At 47.6% G+C, this 15,083-nt stretch overlaps 1 protein-coding gene across 4 annotated transcripts in view; it reads left to right on the forward strand.

Annotated features, from left to right (window-relative positions):
• Window positions 1-15,083, forward strand: part of ARHGAP23 (Rho GTPase activating protein 23) — a 606,970-nt gene that overhangs the window by 248,682 nt on the left and 343,205 nt on the right. The window contains exon 1 of one of the 4 annotated variants that reach the window (XM_078645606.1): window positions 3,359-3,986. The exons of the other annotated variants lie outside the window; for them this stretch is intronic. Within the exon in view, the coding sequence (XP_078501732.1) occupies window positions 3,762-3,986 (225 nt within the window). The 5' untranslated portion in view covers window positions 3,359-3,761. Of the gene's footprint in view, window positions 1-3,358; window positions 3,987-15,083 lie in introns of those variants that run through there. 4 annotated transcript variants of the gene reach the window in all.

Genomic DNA, 15,083 nt, shown 5'->3' on the forward strand with positions numbered 1-15,083 from the left:
TTCTCAATAGACACCTTGATCCCGCAAATTAATTGAAAAGATACATTTTTAAAATATAGATAATATTTTACATGTGTATGCACATATAAAAATATATGTTTTATATATATATATATATATATATATATATATATATATATATATATATATGTATATATATTAATAATTATGTGAAAAGGAACATTATTTTAGATCAAAACATACATTATTTAATAACATGTAATCAATTAAAAAATGTGCTAAGTTAATATGTGGCATTTGTTTATCATTTTTTACATTTGTTTTGGGGTAGTAAGGGGTTTTATGGTTCAGGGATGAGTTGTATGTAAATGTAGTAAGGGTTTTTAGGGTTTAGTGATGAGTAGTTAGGGTTTTTTAGAGTTCATGGATGGGTAGTGCATAGAGATAGGTAGGGTTTTATGGTTAAAAGATGTGTACTGTATGGGGCAATAACAGGGTTCTCTTGGTGTGTAACAGTGAGAGTACACCGTTTCCAGTGACAGTATTCCAGTATTATACAGGGCGTATAACATGGATGGAGCTCCACTGTCAGGCTATGTGCCAGTGAGAGTGCTCCTGTGGGTTAGACAGTCTGTGTGACAGTGAGAGTGCTCCTGTGTTAGACGGGCTCTGTGACAGTGAGAGTGCTCCTGTGTTAGACGGGCTCTGTGACAGTGAGAGTGCTCCTGTGTTAGACGGGCTCTGTGACAGTGAGAGTGCTCCAGTGTCAGGCTATGTACCAGCAAGAGTGATCTAGTGGTAGACACACTCTGCAACACTAAGAGTGCCCCAGTGTTAGACAGGCTGTGAAACAATAAGAGTGCTCCAGGGATAAACAGTGAGTGTTCTAGTGTTGGACTGGCTGTGTAAAGTGAGAGTGCTACAATTTGAGATTGATAGACTGCATAACAAGCCTTCTCCATTGTGAGACAGGCTATGAAAGAGTGAGAGTGAGACAATGTTAGGCTGTGTAAAATGACAATGCTCATATGTATGTTAGACAAACTGTGCAACAGTGAGAGTGCACAAGTGTAAGGCTGTGTAACAGAAAGAGTGCTCCTGTGTTAGGCTGTGTAACAATGCGAGCGTCCTGGTGTTATACAGGCTGTGTGACAGTGACAATGCTCCTATGTTATAGACTGTGTCAGTGAGAGTGCTCCTTGGTTAGACTGTGTGTCAGTGAGAGTACCACTTTCTTATAGACTGTGTGTCAGTGAGAGTACCACTTTCTTATAGACTGTGTGTCAGTGAGAGTGCCACTTTCTTATAGACTGTGTGTCAGTGAGAGTGCCACTTTCTTATAGACTGTCAGTGAGAGTACCACTTTCTTATAGACTGCGTGTCAGCGAGAGTGCCTCGGTGTTAGTGGCAATGGCGCTGACTGCATTCAGCTCCTGTGATGAATCGATAGATGACAATGGCTTGGCGTGGCGAGGGCGCAGGGGGAATACAGAGGGGCGGGTCTGTTCCAAACTGCATGATACCTCCCTCCCCCTTGTCATGGCCAAGTGCACACATCTCTAAATTGCAAAAGGAAAGCAGCGGCCACGGCGGATGTTGATTGTCTAAAGTAAAGCGCTTGATATGCATGTCTATGATATATGTAGCTCCTAGAAGCAGCGGGGCTGTGGGCGCACACGGGACATGTACACACACTGCGAGTCATGGAAGGCACGCGCAGAGAGCGCCGTCTGGGCCGGGCGAGCACTGCGCGCCGCGAGGCTCCCGGAGCTATTGTGCTGGTGTCAGCTGGTGAGGGCGGGGCCACCAGAGGGAGGGGGGAGGGGGCACGGGGAGGACAAGCCCGGGTGATGGCCCTCGGCAGCTGGAGGCCGGCCCTGAGCAGGAGGCTGCCAGCTCCCAGCGCAGCCTGCAGTGCCGCCTCTGCCCGGGTCCCAGCGCCCTCTCCCCGCCACTGCTGCCCTGCCTACAGCTTCCACTGCCCTCGGCCCTGGCGCTCCCTGCTCCCACTGCCCCGCCACATGTCCCGGCTCGGTCTCTCCCTGCTGCCGTGCTCCAGGCCCTAACACCCTCCCTGCTGTGTCCTGCTGAGCTCGCAGCTCCCTGGCTGGTAGTGCCCCCTTGCTCTGGCTGGCAGTGCCCCCTAGCTCTGGCTGGCAGTCCCCCCTAGATCTGGCTGGCAGTGCCCCGTAGCTCTGGCTGGCAGTGCCCCCTAGCTCTGGCTGGCAGTGTCCCCTAGCTCTGGCTGGCAGTGCCCCCTAGCTCTGGCTGGCAGTGCCCCCTATCCCTTGCCTCACCGCGGCTCGTGTATTACTGGCTCTGCTTGTCAGGGGGCCGGCAGTGCTCCCTAGCTCCAGTTCGCACTGGCCCTAGCCCTGGCTGGCAGTGTCCCCTAGGTCTTGTTCGCACTGGCCCTAGCCCTGGCTCTCCTTATCTCTGTCGGTCCCAGACTCGCAGTGTTCCTAGTTCTGCACAGTCTTCGGTGGTGCCTCTACCAGACCCTCTGCGCCGCCTCTCCCTGGCTCGCTCTGTCCCAGGCCCTCCTCTCCCTGGCTTGGACTGTCCCTGGCTCGCACTGTCCCAGGCCCTCCTCTCCCTGGTTTGGACTGTCCCTGGCTCGCACTGTCCCAGACCCTCCTCTCCCTGGCTCGCACTGTCCCTGGCTCGCACTGTCCCCGACCCTCCTCTCCCTGGCTCGCACTGTCCCAGGCCCTCCTCTCCCTGGCTCGCACTGTCCCAGGCCCTCCTCTCCCTGGCTTGGACTGTCCCTGGCTCGCACTGTCCCTGGCTCGCACTGTCCCAGACCCTCCTGTCCCTGGCTCGCACTGTCCCAGACTCTCCTCTCCCTGGCTCGCACTGTCCCAGACCCTCCTCTCCCTGGCTTGGACTGTCCCTGGCTCGCACTGTCCCAGACCCTCCTCTCCCTGGCTCGGACTGCCCCCGGCTCGCACTGTCCCTGGCTCGCACTGTCCCAGACCGTCCTCTCCCTGGCTCGCACTGTCCCTGGCTCGCACAGTCCCTGGCTCGGACTGCCCCCGGCTCGCACTGTCCCTGGCTCGCACTGTCCCAGACCCTCCTCTATCCCGGCTCGCACTGTCCCAGGCCCTCCTCTCCCTGGCTCGCACTGTCCCAGGCCCTCCTCTCCCTGCCTCCATCTCCTGTCGGGTCCTGCCCCGAGCCCGCGTGTGCCAAGTCTTCTGTGTCTGCCCCTTGTTCGGCGGAGTCTGTTCCGGAGCCCGTTGTTCGCTGCCTCCCTCTCCTGCGTGCCCAGACTTGGACCAGCTGAGTTCCTGCCGCCTGCAGCTCTCGCCCCGTAGGCTGCTGGCCTGCATCGGGGTCCAGGCCTGACTCCTCCAGAAACCAGCCGACCCAGTGCCCCGTGGATGAATGGATGGATGGCGGCAAAAGCCTTTTAAAGTTTGATCCGCTGCGGGTGATCTGTCAGACACATGCCGCAGTCAGCTTTGTTTTGGTCGCCCAGTTTGATCACCCTGCTCTAAATGTCTGATGGTGGATCGGAAATGGAAAGAGGGTCTTCCGTGGATTGAACCTGGGACCCCCAGGGCACTGCCCGCGCATGGGCATGCCGGGCTTGCATAGCTCTGTTTGGTGACAGATTGAAATTCCAACACCAGCCTCCTCTTTCTTTGTTTGCCACCGACCTATCTGTCAAACGCCCACCCGGAGGACTGCCAACTCCCGCCCGGGTCTGGTGGCAGATCTGGTGGCCAGAGTGAACCGGAGGGCAGCTTGACTGGGCATATGCGCTGCCTGCTGCCCGTGTCACGCTCCCGGACGACATGCCCATGGTGCAGAACGCCCCATGGTGCCAGGAGAGGGGTCGTGTCGGCTGGCAGTGGGAGAGGCCCATCGGAGTGGACTGCAGTGCCCCCGAGCCTCGCTGTATCTGGCTGGCCAGTTTACGGGATGGTGGGGCAGGCGCGGGGCACAGATGGCATGGTGCCAGCCACAGTGGTGGGCAGCAGAAGCGATGGTCTGGCTCCCGGATGGAGAAGCCCGTGGCGGTAAGAGACCCAGAAATGCTCGCTTGTTGTGGGGTTGCCGTGAATAATGTTCTGTATTTTGTTTCGGGCTATGCAAGTTGTTGTTGGACGTTTAGGGGTAATGTTGGCTTGTGCTAGTCCCTTTTCTAGCACGCGAAGCAGTATCTAGCGCCCCAAACGTGTCTGGCTCTCAGCTAGGTTCCAGGGTCATTAGTCTCTGAGCATGAAACATAGGTGGGGTCTAACATCCTTCAAAATCAAAAAAAGGCAAAGTTCATACCTTACATCTTGCTAAAAGCGCCTAGAAGCGTTTTCGGTTGCGAGTCATTCTATATCAACTGCAGTAACATAACAGGACAAATCCCTCAGTGATCCATATGGAAAGTTCAGAAGCCTCTCTACAGGGGTGGAATTGTAGCCTACACATTTTCATGCTTTGCATTATGCCATCGTTGCTTTACTTCCATGGGAGAATAAATGTAGACTTGTGTTTTCTTGGTATGTAACCAGTACTTCTTAGTTTCATTAGTACGTTCTTGACTGAGAGGTTGAGATTCTATCATTTCGTCTAGGTTATTTCTCAGTGGTTGGTTTGCTGTACCTACTTTCAATGCTTCTAGTTCCTCGTTTCCTTACTGGATGAGGTGCCGCCCTATTTTTTTCTTGGTTGGCAGATTTTAGTTACTAATTTCCTTGATGGTTGGCTTATAGTTTCTAGTTTCCTTGGTGAATGGTATGACATTTATAGTTTTCTTGCTATATACGTTTTTAATATATTGCTTTCTGAGTCAGTTGGTTGTAATTAATATATTCCTTGCTGGAAGAGTTCTGGTTACATGTTTTTGTGAGTAGATTGTAGTTGCTGGGTTCCTTGTGGATTAGCTGGAGTTTTTTTGTTTTTCTAATGGCTGAATTGGAGATCTATGAATGCATTGTAGGTCCTTGCCATGCATCCTTTTACCTATGTGCTTTATCAAAGGCTTGCAGCTACTTTCTTGTTGGACGGGTTGTAGTTGCTAGTTTTGTTAGTAAATAGGTTGTAGTTTTATATTTTTCACAAGACTTGTACTCCCTACCTCGTTTCTAGGTGGGCACAACGCCCTAGATTCCTTGCTAGTTGTGTTATACTCCCTCAATTGCTTTCTAAATGGCTTGTATTTTCTCTTTTCTTGCTGGATTGGATGTAGTTCCTGATGTTCTTGTTGGCTGGATGTAGTTGCTGATGTCATTAGTTTTATTCGTTGCTGGTTTGGACTTTATCGTTTTCTTGGTGTATGGATGTAGTTTTCAGATTTTTGTCATGGCTGAATGCAATTTCCAAGTATTTTTTGTAGCTTTGTTTTTTTATAGTTAATCGTTTTCTTGTTCAATTTGTCGTAGATCCTTGTCTCCTTATTGGTAATTTTCTTGATCAATGTGTTGTGGTTACTTTTCTTCTTACTGGCTGGGCTGTAGTTTTAGTTTCTTTTTTTCAGTGGATTTGCTGCAGCACCTTGTTTCCTTGCCTGCTTTGTTGACGTTCTGATTGGTTTGCCGTTCCTTGTCCTCTGGCTGATTTCGCTTAGCTCCTAGTTTCCTACGTGGATAGCAGGTTGTGGCTACTAATTTTCTTGCTGGATGAATTGACATGACACATTTTCTTGTTGGATAGGTGTAGTTTCAGGAGTTTGTGGTGGGTAGTTTGTAGTTAATTTACTTATAAATGGCTTGTTGTTTCTCGTTTCTTTGCAGGTTGTGTTTTAGCTTGTCTCCATGCAGGTTGGATTTAAATTGTTTTCATTCTCTTGCTGATTGGCAGTGGGGCTTGTTTTTTGTGTGCAGGTTGAGTTGTAGTGTCTAGTTGCAGGTGGGTTTGTAGTTTGTTTTTGTTTGTTAGGCTGCTGTCACGTAGATTATGTTACCGAGACTGGCTGAGCTCTGTGAATCGACAACCAAGCGGAAAAGTTACTAATGGGGCATTTAAAGGTTAAAAACAAATGATAACAAAAAATACACGGTGGAACTATTGCTTCAGGGAGCTCCAGATGTTAGTCTGTACCGCAAGATAGGATGTCTGTGAGAGCTTGTGTCGATAGGAGAAGGACTCGTGTCTGAGGGGAGCAGTGAACATTTTCCGACTATGTAAAGGAAAATCGTGCTGTTTCCCAAATTCCCTCGTGCGGACAGTGGTTGTGGGTTCAGAGCGCTCACGTTTTCCAAGTTCATCCGGAAATAAGTTATACAGTCCAGTTTTTAGGTCGACGCCTACCAGTCATCGCAGCTGTCTGGTTTGCTTAAGACATCTTGGGGACATTCAAAAAGCTCTCGTGAAACATTCAGAATGTCCCCAAGATGTCTATGTGGATATGATTCCTTTACATTTGATTACTGGAATCTGGGATAAAATCCCGAAAAAGGATAGAAAATGTGAGTTGTGCCAGCAACATATTTAAGATTTGAACCATATATTAATTGTATGTCCTGTGTTACAACATTTTAGCCTTATTTTTTAAGGCTTTTGTTTATTAAATATAACATCCATTCCAACCTGGAGGCTTGTAAATTAGTATTATTTCAGATGAATTAAATTACATGTAATTGAACTTCGCATGTCGCGCTGAGCACGTTGCACTTTTTAAGGGCCGAAAATGAATCTATTGATTAAGCTTTTTATGTTATGTTTGGTTTTTATTTTTATTCTTCGCAATACCCCATTCTGGAGGTTGGGCAAAGGTGATTTGTTTAACTCCAAATGGCATAATATACAGTATAAAGTATTTTTAGGGTCTTATATATTGTTAGCAGATGTTTTTATATTTTTGATGGTGCTATGCACGATGCCATGTTCAAAGTTCACACTTACTGGACTGCAGAGTCACACAACATATTCCTTATGGTGCTATGCAGGGCATCACTTTATAAGGACTGCAATCTATATTTCTAATGGTGTATGTATCAGATTGGAGGTTTTATTTTTCAATTTCTGATTTTAATACGTACTATGTATTATTGTTCTACTATTATGTCATGTTATGTGGACCTCTGTAGGAGTTCGGTACCATAATAAACAAGTGCTCCTTTCTGTAACTGGCCTGTAAAGCTTGTTCTTATCTTGTCATATTTGCTGTGCATTTTCAGACAGAGCTCAAATGTCAGGTTTCATTTGCAGGGAGCTTAGAGTTTACTTTTCTTTCTCTGACTGCAAAGTGAGAGGATTTTTGGGTCAATCTTGCTGGATACTGTTGGTCAGGAAAGGTTTTTTTCTAGTACACAACAACATTTAAAAACTGCAAGTATTTCAGAAAATATCAGAATTAGGAGCGCACAAATGAAGCACATTTTTTGTTAATTCTGAAGTGTGTTAGAAACAAATACTTTGATATGATCAAAACAAATCAGTGCACTGGGTAATGCCATTTCCACAGACTATTGTTTGTGTGCTGCATAGTTTTATTAGTAGAACTGTATGTCTGTGCAAATGTAATGATAATTTAAATAGAAAATATGTTGTCTTTAATGGCAATGTGCTACCACGCCATGCACATTCCACTCTACGCCACTCCACTCTACTCTGCACTCTACGCTGCACCACTCGACACTACACCACTCCATTCTACGTCACTCCACACTGCTTCACTGCACTCTACTCTGCACCACTCCACTCCAGTGCACTCTATTCCACTCTGCACCACCCCACGCCACTGAACTCTATGCCACTTCACTCTATGCCGCTTCACTTTATGTCTCTCTACTCTACTCTGCACCGCTCTACTCTATGCCAATGCATTCTACTCAACACCACTGCACACCGTCACTGCACTCTACACCACTCCAGTCTAAGCCACTTCACTCTATGCCACTCTGCAACCGACACTCAACGCCACTGCACTGTATGCCAATACTCTCTACGCCAATAATTTCTACTTTGTACCACTCCAGTCTATGGCCCTTCACTCAACGCCAATCCACTGGAACCACTATAACCTACTCTGCTCCACTGCACACTAAGCCACTGCACTCTACGCCACTGCACTATACCCTGCACCACTCCACTCTATGCCACTTCAATGTACTCTGAAACAATCTACCCTATGCCACTGCATCCTTCTTCACTGCACTCTCCACCACTCTACGTCTCTCTGTTCTCCTCTGCACCACTCCACTCTGTACCACCACACTCTACGACATTCTACTCTAAACCACTGCACTTTACGCCACTGCACTCCACAGCCCTGCACTCTACTCAACTGCATTCTATGACACTGCCCTCTATTCTGCACCACTGTACTGTACGCCACTGCTCTCAATGCCACTCTACTCTACATCAATGCACTCTACACCACTCTACACCAAAGACTGTTTCCCCACTTCACTGTATTCCCATATACTCTGCAACACTCTATGCCAATGCAGTCTACACCAGTCCACTCTACTGTACTCCACGCCACTGTGCTCTACTCTACTTTGCATCACTCTACTCTACTTCACTGCACTTTACACCACTGCACTCAACTCTGCACCACTGTACTCAACACCACTACATTCTACTCAACACCAGTCTACTCAGCACCACTCTCCTCAATGCCACTCTACTCTACACCACTGCACTCTACAGTACTCCACTCTACAGCACTCCACACTATGCCACGGCACTCTATGGCACCTAATCCTACTCCCCACCACTCTATTCCACTACACTTTGTGTCAGTTTACTCTGCAACACTGCACTCTACACCACTGAACTCTACTATGCAACACTCTAATCTACACTAGTGCATTCTATGACGCTGCATTGCATGCCTCTGAGCTATCGGCTGCACTCTATGCCACTATACTCTGCAACACTCTACACCAATGCACTTTACAACAGTCCGCTCTACTGTATCCGACTTCACTGTCTGCCACTCTATGTGACTTCACTCTATGCCACTCCACGAGACTCCACTCTGCCACTCTAATCCATGACACTCTATGCCACTCCAGTCTACTCCACTCTTCCCCATTCCACTCTACGACACTCCATGCCACTAACTGTCAGCCGTGATGAACAGCAAACACATTGGCAAAGCCAATATCTCTTGTGTAGGCAAGACCTATTGGCTTTGCCAGCGCTTGTTTTCTTTGCATTCTGGTACCACCCGCCTGAATCATAATAAGAGAAACAGTATTATATGTCAAACAATCCAAAGGAACTGGCCATTGACAAATCTAATAGGTCTGGTGTGCATTCTGAGTCTTGAGTAAAACATTTAATAAAAGCGTTCTGCATTGAGAAAGTAAAACAAACCGATTGCTTTCTCTGTACATTGCATTCAGTGCTTAATTTGTAAAACAATAAGTGCCAGGGCCCTCGTCAGGAGGCCACTGTAGCTTGCACCACACATTGCCCCGCCAGTGCTGCCAATGAGAGAACCAACAGAACTACTGATCTTCACACTCCCACACGTGTTACAATTCAGACTATTCCATGCCCCCAGAGCTATAAGAATGGCTTGGGCAACAAGTATTACTGATTTTAATGTATATTTTATTAATAAACAACTGTGGCAGACTCCTATAAGTGCCGGTGTTGACAAATAAGTGTTGGTGTCCAACACCGGAAACCACTGGTTTAAATTAAGCACTGATTGCATCTATGACATTAATAGTGAATACTTTATTGTATAATGATTCAATGTACTTTTCAGATGTAGAATAGCCCTTCATGCAATATAATGCATAGGAGGCAGAGTGATACACCACACAGCCAATTGCATGAGGTGAGAGGGTACACTCCACTCTGCGCAGCCAAACCCCAAAGTCAAAGCCCGCTAAATGTATATTTTAGAGCATTGTTGACAATAGTTCCTGCTATCAACTGTCAAGCCAGAACTAAAAACCTGGACTTGATTAGCTATTCCCACATGGACCTGCGAACCTGGAGAGTTTGTGAAGTTAGAGGCGCCTCCCCTCAAAAGGAGCTGGGTCTGGGTTGGTGTAGTTACTGCAGCACCACCCTGGCTTAGTGGCCTGCAGTCTGGACAGTAGGAGTCGGGCCGTCTCACTGCCAGGTGCTCATGAGTTCCACCTAGAATACATTTGCAAATCAAAATCTCTAAAGGGGAATCATTTACTCAGTCAGTGGTTCTCCTGTAGATCTTGCATAGATCAGGTCCTTACGGACCTAGTTTGGGCGCCTTCCCACAGAAACTGTCGAGCCAATGATGCACTCTCCATACCCAACATAGAAACTATTCAAAAGCCAGTGACGTGGATATGATGGTAACAGGATCTAATGGAATTCCACTGGGGAGCCACGTGTGTGCACTTCATGCCCTGACAGGGGACGAGTTGTTTGTCTTGCGCCAGCATTTCCGATCTTCATTTCCACCCAGAGGCCCCTGGGGCAGCGTCTGTCTCCAGTCTGTGGGGGAGGTCTGTTAGGTTCTGTCGGTGGGGGGAGGGTGGAAGGGGCAGGCGTCGAGCCAAGACAGGAGAGTCTTAGATTCTACCTACAAAGGCTCATCCGAAGACCTTTGACCTCTTGTCTTTTGTTTTCAACCACTGCCTCTCAGGTGAGCCTTGATTTACTTGAAGAGGCTCCACCATTGACCTTCTCACCTAATGCTTTTTTCAACCAGTACCTCTTGTGGTGCCTTGAGCCTGTTGCACAGCCTCAGCCGTGGATCATGTGGTAGGTAACTTCTGGCATTGCCACATAGGCACAGGAACCTGACACTTCCCATGCTCTCCGTTTTGAATTCTTCTAAGCCCTAAGATGGATTTCGATGGAGTTTGATGTTCACAGTGCTTCAGTTTTGCCAGATCCTACCCCATGGTGCTTTTGACACTGGCACAAGATAGTGCTGCTGCCAATCTTTGTCTGGACTCACAGTTCTGTATTGAGGATGATAACAAGACTACCAGGGGATGCAGCGGGGTGATGATGAGGTGCCCTAACCAGGGAAGGAGTGAGGCAGAAGAGGTCTCTTTGGAGTAGGGGATTTGATGACATTCCTTCCGAGACTCGTTTTTTGACCCTTAACTTGTTAGCAAACATCTCCTGTAGAATCCTTCCTGTTTAAAAGGGCTTTGTTCAGGATTTAACCTCCCTTATCCTTTTAAGATAAATGCTTGCGTTTCATTGTAGTATCAATGATTGAATGAATAAATGGAAAATATTTGTAAAGTACATTGACACCCTTAACGAGAGTCCTGGCACTTTTCTAAGCTTCACTGTAATTTTCAAGCGGGGTTTGGTAGAAATGTGGATACAATGGATAAAGATGGTGAGCCCAGTGGTATGCTGAACATTGGTGTGGGTGCACGTGGATTGTATGGGTGAAGGTAATGAGCCTGGAGGTATACCGGAAGGGGTATACACAAATAATACTGTGAAGTTGGCAAGGCCGAAGGTACACTTCATGATGGATAAATGGAGAGTGTGATGTAGATGGCAAGCTCGAAGGTACACTTCATGATGGATACATGGAGGGTATGATGAAGCTGGCAAGCCTGAAGGCACGCCTCATTATGGATACATGGAAGGTATGGTGAAGTTGGCAAGCCTGCTGATACATGGATAGCAGGGCAATATTTGCAAGCACACATGTTCTCCGTACGGTGGTTACTTGGGTAGCAAAGGTGAATGTAGTAAGCACGTGTGTACGTTGCATGGTGAAACTGCAGTGCCCTGACTTAAGATTGCTGACAGTTTTCTCAGAAGTATTTCAACCATCCTAGGTGTCTCTTTGGACATGCTTCTCTTCAAGCAGTCTGGCTTGAATAGGTGATGGACAGTGTGCTTCCTTTATGACAGATAGACAAGCAGACGGTGGAGGGGTGGCAAGCATCCACAGAGGACCTGAAGCTTTCTGTACCATGACTAGGGTCATCTCATCCTGTGGCTTGGTATGAATGGGATTGGACCCAGTACATTTTCTGCTATCTGAGTTGCCATATACTTCAGAACAATGTGCCCATCAATGAATACATTGGTGATACTCCTCCCTCTTTCTACAATTTGATCTCGCGTTACTGAGGAGGGGGGCTGATGGCTGTTTTTAAGAACGCATACGTGAGGGTCCTGTGCTGATGTGATGCTGCCTCTTTTAGAAAGGACCACATTTGATTGGCAAGTATTTCTGGAGTGGCATGGCGGACAATAAAAATGAGGGCCTGGAATGCAGCCATAGTAATTGTCAGAGGATGAGGTTATTTCAAGTGTTACACCCATCTCTTTTATGTTTTTGTAAGTTAAATACCCTAAGTGTGACATGTAGTCCCAGACCTGAGTCCCATGCTCACTATGCCTTATGACACTGACACTCCATCTGTACCTCACTTGTAAGACCTAAGCTGATCTGAAACCAGTTTGGAGTTGCTTGTGTTCCCATCTAGAGTGGTCGGGGACCTGGTGTGGCAGCTGGTCTGTTCCTATTGGAGCAGAACCAAGTCTGATTTACATATGGACAGTCACTGTCTGGACTGGCATGGTGGAAAAAAAATAATGATGGATTCAAATACTGCCAAAGTAATTTCCAGTTTATTTGATTAATTCAGCCATACACCCATCACTTTTTGTGCTTTTTTGTGGTGAAATGTTAGAGCACCTGAGGTGAAAAAAGTGTTCCTTTGCTCTCTGGATTTTTTAGGACAATTATGCTAATACTTATTCAAAGCGGCTAGGTAGGGTGGCCTTTGTATGCATGGCATACAACTCAGTCAGCCTGCAAGATCAGATGCTGGTTGCGCATGTCTGTTCCATAGTTCATTGTAAGCATTAGTTACCCATATCTCTTTAAAGGGCCTATCCATAAAGTGTTGTGCTCTGATAATTGGGTTTTATAAACCTTAGTGCAGATCGTTTTCTATGGTCTTCGAAAGGTTGAGCACAAATTCAATTTGAAAAGTGACGTGTCTTTGTAGATACATGTACCATCGGTCCTTGGCCAGTATTGCTAGGCACCTTGATGGACCCACCACCAGCTTCTTCATGTAGTGTCCTGCTGAAATGGTGCCCATCCAAAGCAGGATGGCGCAGTGGAGCAAGCCGATGGCTAGGCTGTAGATGGCAGATGGCCCTTTAGAAGTTACAGGCCGTTGACCAGACACCACTCATTGTGTTTCCTTGAATTTGGACACCCCAAAATAACCTGCTCACATCTGATTTGAGGCTCATGACTGGCTGGTAGCTGAGGATAGCTCTTCCATTCCAAACATCAATGTTTGTTATTTAAGCACCAATGTATATAATGTGCTCCTCCTTGTTGCGTTGTGAAATCCCAGACAAACTGTCTTTATCTGCCTGTACTTTTATTTCTTTATTTGTCAAATGTGTTAGCACTTAGAAGCAGTCTCCCAGCACTATAACCTCAACCCTAAGATCTCCATCAGCACTTGCTGACTGTCACTGACGGCTTCTGGCCATCAGCAAATAGACGTCCAAAGTGCCTGGTGGGCATCAGTATATAGTTATCAAAGTCTCCTTTTGTCTGTCTGCACATAGCTGGCATCACCGTCTTCTGCTGCTGCCCGATATGAGTCTCAGACATTATCTACAACCACCCAAGAAAGTCGTGGCTTTGAGTTCGAACCTTTCACAGACTGAGGTCCATCCTTATATGGGAGCTTTCCAAGTCCCATCCCTCAGGCCTGTATACAATGTCTGGAGGAAGGGTCTTTGAAAAGTGAGCGCCCTGGGAGCGCTCCTTACTGTTGCATGACCTTTGTTACACCCCCTGCCTCCAAACTAGTACATGTCTCTGGGAGGAGCAGCGCCAGAGGCCTGTCTAAAGCCATTAATTAGAAGGTGAGGTGTATGCATTCTTCTTTTTCACAAGAGAATGTTATTACTGAATATCAACACCAACAATATTGCGGTATAAGAATATCGAAGACAGATTATCAAGGGGAAATTAATCGAAAGGTAACTGCCTATAGGGAAGTATGGGTTTACTATTCCTAATCTGTGCAATAACTCTCCCCAAAAGGCTTCTTCCTCATTAGATCATCACTGCCCCTCGTTCCTGTTACTTCGACCATCCCTTAGCTTCGAGGCGATGGGGGGGGGGGGGGGTATACATACAGCGATAAATTCACAACCTTTAAAACTTAGCCCATTAGAGCAGGTGTGAGGCTCAGGAGCCCTAAGGCGAAGTAACAAGGCGGAACCAGGGTACAAGAGGTCGTTTCTAGCTGTGTGTATATATCATTTAAAGTGTTCATTTCCTATGTAACAGTTAGCGGCGGCAGACGCCATGCTCTCAAGCTCCCTCACTTCCTGCACCTGGAGCTGAGGGACAGTGCACAGTCCCTCCCCCCTCTTGTCTCCTTCCCTCCTCTTCCCTAAAGTTCCAAGCAGTTCTTTGAAGCGGCCTAAGGTGGTGTTAAGCCCCAAACAAGCACTAACTGGGCGTTCTGTCCCACCCTGTGAATTCAAGTGTCTGTAATACAGTGACGGTACAGTCACTCCCTGTACGCATCTGGGTCCCGTGACCTGTGAACCGAACAGGGGTCAACAAGTCATTAGGAGGCGTTCTGCCGGCCGTGCCCCGGGGGTACATTCCTGACGCGCTCTGGATTAGAGGCCTCAGCCAGCCATTGCAGCCACTGTCTCTCACCCAGCACGTCCCTCCCTGCTCTCTTTTCAAATCCGCGCGCCCTTCTTGCTTCTTCCTTTCACATTCCTGTGCTTCTCTTGTTAAACCCTTGTTCTCTCGCACATCCCTGTTGTACTCAAACGCGCTCTGTGATGTCCTCTGCTCTCTCCCTCCACATTCTCGCCTGTCCCTTGCTCTCTTTATACTCCCTCGTCTTACTCTCCATTCTATTTTTGCTGACCTCAGTCATGCTCTCTCTTCACACCTCAGCTTTCTCCCGCGCTCTCCTCACTTTGTGCCCTCTCTTCAAGCCCTGCTCGCCCCTCCCTCCACACCCGCTCATTACTCGCACCGCTTCTCCACCCTCAAACCCTTGCCTTCCCTCTTCTCACACCTGTGCTCTATGCTCCAAGATCTGCCCTCTCCCACATTCTAGCTCTCTGCGCACCCCTGGTGTCTCCTCTCACCCATGCTGTCTCATACTGACCGTATCCTTGCTGTCTCCACTCCTGTCCTTCCACCCATGTTCTCACTTCTCCCCCATGCTTTCTTCTCACAC

Source organism: Lissotriton helveticus, chromosome 5_1, assembly GCF_964261635.1.
Source record: "Lissotriton helveticus chromosome 5_1, aLisHel1.1, whole genome shotgun sequence".
NCBI lineage: Eukaryota > Metazoa > Chordata > Amphibia > Caudata > Salamandridae > Lissotriton > Lissotriton helveticus.